Source organism: Cryptomeria japonica, chromosome 8 (assembly GCF_030272615.1).
Source record: "Cryptomeria japonica chromosome 8, Sugi_1.0, whole genome shotgun sequence".
NCBI classification, from domain to species: Eukaryota; Viridiplantae; Streptophyta; class Pinopsida; order Cupressales; family Cupressaceae; genus Cryptomeria; species Cryptomeria japonica.
In genome coordinates, this window is record NC_081412.1 from 467913173 (window position 1) to 467924286 (window position 11114).

Genomic DNA, 11114 nt, shown 5'->3' on the forward strand with positions numbered 1-11114 from the left:
GGATTGTGGTGGGAGGTCGAAAATGTGTCCACAACATGGGGGCCCATTCTTCTTCTTGCCTCTTCACTGCAACCGTTCAGAAAAAATAAGGAAAATAGGACGAGAAAAAGGGGGAAAAGTGTTTTTGAAAATGGGAGCCTGTTTCTTTTACATAGCGGGGCCCCATTTTGAAAAGGAATAGGGCCTCATTATTTTTCAGGTCCCCATTTCATTTTGCCTCGAGGGCTTGAAGCTAAACGGGTACCCATTTTAAAAAATGGGCCCCTGTTCCTAGCAACGTGTTTCCCAACACGCGGAATTCCCCCTAAGTGGGACTCGTGTTCTTGCACTTGCTCGCAATTGATTATAAAGCCACCACTATGCACAATTGACATAGTATTTTCATCTTCTAGAGTTGAGCAGGGTTTCAAATTTGAAAAAGTTTCCTTAAGGGTTGCAATTAGCAAAGTCTCTGCATGTTGTGGAGCAAAGTGAATTTCTTAGTCTTGCTAGATTGCCTGAAGGATTTATCTATTTCTCTTCTTTGGAAGAGCTAGAATTAAGAAAGCATATCAACTTCATGGACCTTCATAACTAGGCCATGACCTAGATAACAAAATAGAGCGAGAGATTAAAAAATTCAACATAGATGTAATGCCCCGCCAGGAACCCTAAAGGATTGCAACACTACAAGGCAACTAAAGGGAGAAATATTTTTTTTTTTTAAAGATTAAGAGAATTAATCATAACTTGCACAAATAAAAACATAAGCGGAAGACTATCATTGACATCCTAAAGGGTTACCAACGAAGATTACTTCTAATGAAAACTACATCACAATATTAATCCAATTATCCATCTAAAAATAGGGAAAGCCAATTACGATTAAATAACTCAAATTTATAAATAAGATGAAAGATGATAGAAACAACATATATCCCATGAACTTAAATTACAACATTTCATAAATTACATGGCTCCCATAGAACAATAAGATACAAAGGTTACAAAGTTGTTGATACAATGACCACACGGGCCTCAATGGTACAATATCAAGAACATGAGTTGCCACATGAAGCAAGAACCAAGATACACCAGCGAAGCCAATCCTCGCAAGAAGGTAGGAGCAAAATATCCGATGGGAAGTGGCACTACCACCCGACCATGTGATCCCATAATGGAACCACCCCACCGTGCTAGGAGATAGCAGAAGACCTTCAAGCAAGCAAGATAAGTACAACAGTTCACATGACTCCGCAGTACACAAGTGACTCAACTCACAAACACTAGCGACCCTAAAGAGAGAGTGTCATCACATGGCTTAAGATGGTTACCCTAGGTAGGTCGCCATAGGTCCCGGCCCCCATCTTGGGTTATCCTGGTAACCTCTCCCGAACCCCCGGCTCCATCTAAGCATCATGCGAACCCTACCATCCTTTCGTGAGGACAAGGTGGTAGGTTTGCCATTCCAGGCCTTCCCAAACACCTTGAGCCTATACAAGCACTCAACCGTGTATGGGGTACATTATCTTAATTAAATTAATAACTACCCAATCCCTAATCAAATTATTAGGTTATCACTTAATAGCTGACTTTCGAGGGGTTATCCTGCCATCCACTTCGGGTGCGGCCCCCGCCCGAAACCACTCTCTCTACTAGGACACTAACTGGATAAGACTCTCTATGAGAACTCTATGGTGGGGTTGACAACCATAAATAATCCAAACATAACACAGGTGAAGGACTCACAATCACAAACCCAGGGTTGACCATTAGGGACATAACACATGATGGCTCACATCCTCAAGGTTTAAACATCGACACCTGACCAAGGGTAACATCAATGACATAATGACAATCTTAACCATAATGCAACGACATTTAAACAACTAGACCGCAATTAATAAAACACAAGATCCTACACAAGCAATCTTTCTTTTAAGCAGTCAACAACATAAAATGCTCGCAATAAGGATTTCTGGAATTAAAGAACTCGCATCTATTTAACATAAAGAAATGATGAAGTCACATGTCTAATAAGGTTGAATTGGAACCACATTTACGATTCTAAACCCCCAACCAGTTGATGATGATAAAATTACAATTTACCCAATTCGACTATAACCAAGTCAACATTTAAATCAAATAAAACAGATATATATATATAGGCTAATATAAAATAATTCCAAAAATTAATAATCACTTCCATATCATTTATATATTTTCCAAAATACAACGAAAATAAATTTAATCACTAAATAAAAGAATTATTAATTAACCTTAATGTCTTATAACTATCAATTAACTTTAATATTATTATTTAATATTAAATAATAACAATATTATTATTACTGTTTAAATAACAATATATTATTATTTATTATTAAAAAAAAAAACTTTATTGATTATATTTTTTTTACAACCATCAATCATTATATATATATATATATTTTTTAAAACTAAAAATTAAAATTAAAAAAAAAAAACTAAAAACCTACCACGTGGGGCCCAAGGCTTCCACGGCAGCAGTGCTGCTATCCCCAAGTATGAGGAAGCAGCGCTTGCTGCATCCTCAGACTTGGGGAAGCAGCACTGCTGCTAACCCCAAGCTGGGGAAGCAGCGCCTACTGCAGGGAGAGGGGGTGCGTGGGCTGGGTTGAGCCCAGCTCCCCGCCACCGCCCCCAATCCCAAACTAAATTTTTTTTTTGTTTTAATAATTTTAAATACTCTTTTTAATACAAAACGTCTGAGACAAAAAAATATCAAACAGAGATAAGAGATGAAATCTCTGTTAAAAACAAATAACAAATAACTTCCCCAGCCAATTCTTTTTTTTTTTTAAACAAACATTCAACAAATAGATATATTAGAGAAGTCACTGGTAATAAAATTTTTAGCAGCAAGAAAACTTCTGAGACAAAACAGAGGCAATAAAGATTTCCCCAAATCAGCCCAATTCATTCATAAAATTAAATTGAATGGGAATAAACTTGATCTCTAATCCCCAATTGAATTTCTTTGCTCCAAACAAGAATGGACAAGAGAAATTTAACTCATAATTTATTATTTTTAAACTGAAAATTACCAGGAAGAACTATTTTATAAATGCTTGACAAAATTTTGCCAGCATAACACTACTAAAACCCAAAACAATAATTCCAACTACAAATAGCCAAAAGCCATGAATTTCTTGCACAAGCAAAAATGAAGAACATAAATTAAATTATGAAATTACTTGGAGAGAGTTTGAGTTTGAAATTTGGTAACAAAATTGATGGAATTCTTCTTCAACAATCTCATGGCAAGCAAAGACTCAACACCCAAAACTCATAAACCAAGCTTTAAACAATAAACAGAGAATTGGAAGAAAGCATGGATTTTCAAAAATAGACAAGAAGGATTCAACCAACCTCTAGAGTTCCCAAGAAGAAGTTGTGTGCTTCAGCAAAATTCCAAGCTAATTCAAAACCCAAATCCTTCTTTCAAGAAATTTTTCCAGAATTTGTTTTTCTCCTCCAAACAAGCATATCCTCCCAAAAATCTTCTCCAAGGTAAAATAGTAAAACAATGTTTTAACCTAATTTTCTAGGTTGAAATATTTTTCTATTTAAAAACATTAAAATAAAACAATTGACTTTTTTTTTTTTTCTTTTTCATATTCCACTAAAATAAATGGAAATTCCCTTTTTTGAAAATTACTTTTCTCATATTAGCAATTAAATCAACTTTTCAACGAAGATGGAAAACAATAAGTTAGCTTTATTTGTATTTATTAAAAGCAATTAACTTTATTTATTTTACTTCTTCCATTGGATTTAGACATGATTGCTTTTCCAAAATAAACAACTATAGCTTTAAATCTAATAAATTAATCAATTAAGCTTGGTTCAAGGCATAAAGGCATAATAATGAATTAATTGCTTATACCAAAAAAGAATGACAACTAAAACTTAAATAAATAACCGAACCACTATGGCATGCAAATCGAGGAAAAGCAAAAAGACTCAAAATTCAAACCAAAGGGATGGACGACCGACTGACGACACTCACAAGAGTAGACCGAGGGTAAGGACTAGGGTCAACAACTATCTCCTCCACTCCCATCGGACATATAAGGCACGCTCAGACCTGTGAAGCCAGGTGGAGAAGATACCCCGTACCTACCCGGTACTTGTACCTGCAATATCCTGCATCATCAAATCACACATGCATGCATATAAATATAGAATACACGGCACGCACACCGATGAAGGAGAATCGTGACATTCCCTGTCTCATCGAAATGAGTGAAGGAAAATCGTCCCCTTGCATCCAATACAATTGCAGACACGCAACATATATATGACAAATCGCCTAGATAAAGTAAGATGTCAGTACAAAGCAATAATCCATGAAATACTAGAAATCACCAGTACTGAAATACTGAAAATAACTCATGCATCTAACATCCAGATAAACAGGAAATAATATCCAATACGTCTGCAAAATATCGAGCAATAAAGTGTCAACTGAATAGTAAACTGCAACATAAAATCAGTCTAATAAGTCCGATCGAGAAGGGGTACTACAATAGAGCATACCCTTGCATACCAATCTAGAATGCCCACTTCTAAGGGTATATAATTCTTCCAATTTAATGGAGAAATCACTTCAAATGAATAGACCATGAGCAAGATAATAGAGAAGGGGATTAAGAAAACTTCAACAAATGATACCCACGTTACAAACAAAACAAAAGAGATCTATAGGGTACCCAGAAAGGGAAATTTATTACCTATTTGTACTATAGACCTAAATTTCTCTCCAACCTGATTGAACAATTTGTAGCTCACTATCAGAATGTTGAATCATAGTGCAAATGGGTTGAAAAACATGGATAGGGCATAGAAACTACAAAATATAAGATTCATCAACTAACTTCCAGCCATACTCATGATAACCCTTCCTATCGTTGTTGATAATTGCATCCAAGTGTTTCCATTTTTCGGGGATCAACAATTGGTCAAATGCATTTGATCGGATGCCTATGACAGTGGGGGACATTGCCCTTCGTAGGTCATTGAAGGTTTCCTAGAGTGGTGATGGGGATGCCAATTCCAGAGCTGATATATTATATGATTTAAAATCATTCACATCGATGCTACTCCCTCTACCCCAACTGCTGCAGTATCAGTTCCCCACCCGAAAGAGGCGTAGCTCCCTTGATGAACCCCAGGATGGAGCCTCCACTACTAATGAAAATCACATGTCTCTTCTAAAATCTATCATTGTCACTTGATCTAGAATTAGCATGGATGCAAGAACCAACAAGCTCTTGCCCATACAGGGCACCCCCAGAAATTGGGGTGACTGCTTTTGTTTTTGACAGAAGGTGAGTTGAGCACGAACAACCAAGTCCATGATATTAAATATACATGATAGAGAAGAAAAGTTTTATTTTAGGAAAATTCTATTGTCTTAATTTGAGATAATTAAAAAATTAAAAATATGATTTAAATGTAAAACATGTGTTTAAGACAAAACTAATATTTTATCTTAAAGTAATGTTTTAAACACCTCTATTGTGTAGTAATGACACTGTCCTCTAAGATGAACACTTAAAGAGAGACCCTAAAATCCTCTCTAACTCCACCCTCCACAACAACAACTCCATGAGAAACACCAAACCGACCACGGGTCCTCTTAATAGCAACACCACTCCAAACTCCCAAAGCAACCAACCCAATGAAACACCACTGACAAACTGACTATCCCAAGAGTCATCATCTTCATCCGATTCATTTCCTTTTGTAGAACTCTCTACAATGCCTTTGACGTTATAAACCATACCTTCACCTGCTCCATTCTCACTCTTGCTCCTTATTTCGAATATAGATGCAGGGTTGTCAAGAAGGTATCTTAATGTTGTCTTCAATGTTGTTAGATGGTGATGGTAGTTTGTTTGTGTAGATTTAATGAATGATCATGGCATGACATTGTACAACCATTAAATTATAGGATTTCTAAGGTATGGATTTCAAGACAAAATATTTGTGCTAAATTTTTGGGTCTTTGATTTTAACATTTGAATAGATAATCTTAATATTTTTGGATATTTTAGATGCCATAGTGAGGTCTCTTTTACTCCAAGATGCATCATTTAGTTTCTTAAAGTTTAAAATCTCAATAATTAGATAGAAATGTATAAATTTGGTGCTCGGATACTATGTTGGAGTTGATTCCTCAACCTTACAACTTTTAAACATCACTTGCAATCAAACATCTATCACAGAAAGAATTTAAAAACAAAAAAAAATTGCTATGGAGGCCAAAAAGACTATTCATCCAAAAAAAAATATGAATAATTATGAATGTGTATTTTACAATGATTTGATACAATATTTATCCTTATAATAAAAAAAGGCAATCCTAGATGAAAGTTTAGAGCAGGACAAAATTTGATCATGACATGTGTCCTAATCCTATGACTTTCAAGACAAAAAAAAAATGACCTAAGTGAGCTAAAGTATATTAGTGTGAAAAGATACACAATTAATTAAATAGGAAAAAAATATTTCACTTTAACAAAGGACCATAGAATGCAAATTTGCTAGACTTTTATACTACACCAAATCTAAATGTCGTGTTATTTATTGCTTCTTTGATTCTCTAGAATGAGATAATACTACAATATGTGAGGATGTGAAATGGATGCAATTAAATATATTTAAATAGAAGAACATAGCACTATATTTAAGTCAATTTTGTGTAAGAAGAGTAAATGGAGATAGTTGAACAATTTTGAATTTTGAAATGGTGAGGGTCAAAATTATGAGAATGGAGTCAATCCCATTCCCACAAAAAATGATGCCTAAATGATTAAACAATGGAATTTAACAAAGTCGTGATAATAAATATGTGGATACGTATAAAAAATAAAGATATAAAGACAATATGAATATGTACATGACAAAATATGTATAAAAAAAGGTAAAATCTAAATATAGATAATTACAAAGTTAACTATTGATGAAGACAGGCAAAAAAGATTGATCAGTTTAATTTAAAGTGAGTGATAATTGAAAGGTGGAAAGAGAATAATTTAATATTAAATAATTAAAAATAATAAAAAATATTCTTTTTACTTATATAAAATTAAATTAAATATTTTTTATTCACAAATATTTTTACATCCATATATGACCGCCTTGAGCATAATAAAAAAACATGACGCCTATTACCACAGGGGGACACCTCTTTTCCCCCTACAACAAAAATCTTGCAATTCAAAATCTCATTTGACCATTCCTTCTACTAACTTCAGAACCATCAATTTAATAGTGTTGAGGCACTCTTTATGTATGTTGGTATGATTTTTTCAATTCAATCAGTGGAGACATCTAAGATAGAGAAATCATCATGTCTTATCCATAATGGAAAAGGCCGTGCCCACATTTACAACTTGCCAGACAAATTAAATCCTTCTTTCCCTACCTAAGCCCCACCACTGCCATGCTCAGCTTTAACCCACTCCTTAATGGTGGGGCTCCCCGAGCTTAACAATCCAACAAAAGAAAAAACAATTCTTTCCTCACAAATTCAGAGACATCCCCTAGCCATTACTGAATTGCAGAAGATTTATTTATCAAACCAAGCGGCAAATGCCACTCCGTTGTCTTTTACATCGGCCTGTATACAACAAACACAAGATAATTTAAGCAGAGATCGGCACCCAGATGAGATCGTTTTCGAAAATCCAATGGCAGACCTCAATCTTCCCTGGTGCATGTCCCAATGCTCTGAATGCAGCATGTGTTGCACTCCACTGTGTCGTATCCAGATGGCAAATAGCAACTCCATTGTTTATCTTCTTCTTCTCCTTCATTGACAACAGTTCAGCTTGGTAAACCTTAACCTTGGGCACAGCATGGCAGTAATAAACCAGAAACGGAAACAGACTCTGGTGGCACGACACCGACCTTGTGATCTTGCCACCGTCTTTTCCCGTGACGGCGCCGACAGAAACTTGGCTTCTAGAACCCGCCGTGCTTTGTGTGGTGAGAATCTCCACCTTGGAGCCCAACACTGATACTGCAAACTCCGCCATGCCTTCCACCGATCTCACGCATTTCTTTATCTCGTCCTTCACCGCCGGCCTTTCGCAATCTCCCAGCGTCCGCGCCATGATGTCCGCCATTGTCGAGTTTTCTGGAATGTGAAACGTCTTCATCAGCTCCGGCAGAGTCTGCGTAGAAAAGGGCAGATTTTTTGCCAAGGAGCCAGGAAGAAACGATCTTTTGGGCATGTAGTCCTTGATATCGGGCATGGGGAGAGTTTTGCCCTGCACCAACAGATTCTCCCTGAAGAACTTCCCAGCCTCTACGCCTGTAGAAGTGGTGTTGGTGTAGTCAGAGAACGTCGGGCCGGTATTGGCGTAAATTTTGAAGGTTGAATTCTTGGCGTATGAAATGAAACTCCCGGAGGCGGCATTGGTGCCTTCGTTGTACCCAGCAAACTCGTTGGAAGCGCCGGTAACATTTTTGCCATAGTTGGTGAAGAAAAGCGAGGGAGCGTTGCCGTCCTTTCCATAAGTTTTGAACAAATTTTGCGGCTCACTTGCCCCGGCGGCATAGCTTGTGAATTGCTCGAGCGCCCCGTTTGCGCCGTTCGCATAGTTCTGAAAGTCGTTCCTGGCCACGTTGCCGTTGTCGGCATAGGAGGTGAATTGTTCAAGAGGACCGTTTCCGCCCTGGTCGTAGCCCTTGAAATCGTTGGTGATGATATTGGAATTGTTGGCGTAACTGGTGAACTGGGACAGAATCCCGTTGGCGTCCTTGCCGTAGGTGGCGAAGTCGTTTTTTATGACATTGGCCTGGTCTGAGTAGCTCGTGAATTGCTGGAGGGCGGAGCTGTCGGTGCCATAGTTGGCGAAGCCCTCGTTGACGACATTGGAACCCGGGGCGTAGTTTTGGAAACTCTGAATACCGCTGGATTTGGGGCCGTATCCTTTGAAGTCGTCCTTTACTACGTTGGAGTTGTCGGAGTAGTTTGTGAAAGTGTTGCCGTCGGCGTTGTAATTTTTGAAATCTTTATCGGTAGTGTAGCCCTCGAAATCTGATGGGCTGGAAACGGCTTTCTGGTCATCGACTGTTTTGCGAGTGCAGAGAAGATCCGCAGCTGTGCAGAAGGACGCGATGTGAACAGAGAGCGTGTGGTTTTTCATGTAGCCAGAAAACAGAGCAACGGAAGTAGCGTCGAGAGGAGACGCTTTGTCCAGCAAGAATGGTGGGAGCCTCGCATTGGGCAATGTGCGACGCCAGAAACGTAACAGAGATGCCTTCGCTGCGAACGGCTGCGCTCCTCCGCCTTCACATGTAGATGTCTGCGCAATCAATCACATCATCCGTCAAAACTCTGCAATACGTACCAATCTTTAAGGGAAAGGTTAAAATTTTACCAAAATGTATTAATCATTTAATCTAATCAGTCTGATGATGAATCAGGAAACAAAAAAATTGCACACACAATTCAATAATCTCATAACTTTAATAAATATTTTAAATTTCAATATTATTTCTGATTTTGATTCAACAATTCAGATCACACTCTGTTATCCACCATTTAGATGATAGAACACTAATGAAATAGAAAAATAGACTGTTGCAGATCTATGAAAAATATAAAGAGTTGTTCAAGAGAGTAGAATGGTGTTATAAGGAATGCTCTTTATATTCTCTATAGATCTGCAACACTCTATATTTCTACTTCTCGAGTATTCTATCATTTGATGATGTATCAGATCCAAAATATTGACACAAATTCTTTTTTATACGCAATCAAAATCAGAAACAATGTCAAGAACAAAAGTTTAATTGTTCAGTTGAAAACTGAGTTTCATATATGTGCAGAACAGGTAAACAACCTTCAAGAAAAAAATGGAAAAAAGGAATCTACATTTTATGTAATGAAACTAAATCACTTCAATAATTCTCAAAATAAATAGCCAAAACAAACACAACCCACACCCACAGTTTCTTTACAGGCCACTCATTCTGCTACACTACCATTACTCATATACAGCACAATAGACCATATTTCATTAAGATTGTGTAGCATATAAAGATATTTGTACTCAATTTAAGAAACATTTTACAAATACAGTTACAAATACAGTTCGAATGAGATACAAAACTTCAGGAAACTACAAATTTTTTCATCAATATACACAATAGAAAAACCAACATTCCTGTGGACTGCTAAATCTTGTGAATGTTATTAAGATTCATTCATTCAATCAATCAGGAAACTTACGGCGAGTGCGCATACAACCAGACCCAGCAGGATCGTGCGACATTCCATCTTCTAAATAATGAATCTGCCAATAAAAGACCTGGTTAGACTAAAACTTTTTAAAGGCTACAAAACAATCGGTACTGGAAAGACCCAGTCCGTTGCACCGCCCACTAAAACTGTAAAAGCAGACGCCGACATATCCAAAAACAACAAGGAAGCTGAAACTACCAAAGCTTCTCGAAGGAAATGAAGTAACAGACAGTCCTCAAGAACGCAAGGAAATTAATGAGAAGAAACGGACATGCAAGATGGATACGGGAAAAAAGATAACAGAAACTGACCTCAAATAAATTTCGATCCGTTGTTCTAGATTGCACTGGATTTATGACAGTGCAGCAGGATAGTCATGCACTACCTACTTCCATCTTATAAGTTACAAGCTTTGGGTAGAGCTCTTTTTATATATCAAGATTTTGCGTTATCCTATATTCCTTGGCCCATGGCTTCCGCATGGGCTCCTCTCACCTCACGCGTGGGCTCCATTTCTTAGAAACAGGCTGTCAAACAGCCTTGTCTTCGTACAAGCATTAAGATAAACAGAGCCCTAAATTAGCGCTGATCACTCTTTTTCTGGATGGTGTCGATTCATTCCAAGCTGTTTGGAGTAAACTTCATGGTTTCGTACACGAATGATTGTAGACTCCCTAGAAATCTCTTGCAAGGATAAACACTGCTCACTGCTCACCCCTATCGTTAACTAGAACAGGGATGAAATTGCCATGTCTTCTTGCTTTCACTGAATTGAAAAAGAACGCAATATTCTTATCCCTTGCTTGAAGCCAATTGATACGAGCTCTCTGTT

The 11114-nt window shown here is 37.3% G+C and overlaps 1 protein-coding gene across 1 annotated transcript; it reads right to left on the bottom strand.

Moving 5' to 3' along the window:
* Positions 1-7578: 7578 nt before the first annotated feature.
* LOC131857446 (polygalacturonase 1 beta-like protein 3) lies at positions 7579-10708 on the bottom strand. Its single transcript, XM_059210043.1, has 3 exons — positions 10594-10708; positions 10271-10334; positions 7579-9341 (listed from the first exon to the last, which is right to left on the bottom strand). The coding sequence occupies exons 2-3, from the start codon at positions 10316-10318 to the stop codon at positions 7674-7676; spliced, it is 1716 nt and encodes a 571-aa protein (XP_059066026.1). The 5' UTR covers positions 10319-10334; positions 10594-10708; the 3' UTR covers positions 7579-7673.
* Between the last annotated feature and the right edge of the window lie 406 nt (positions 10709-11114).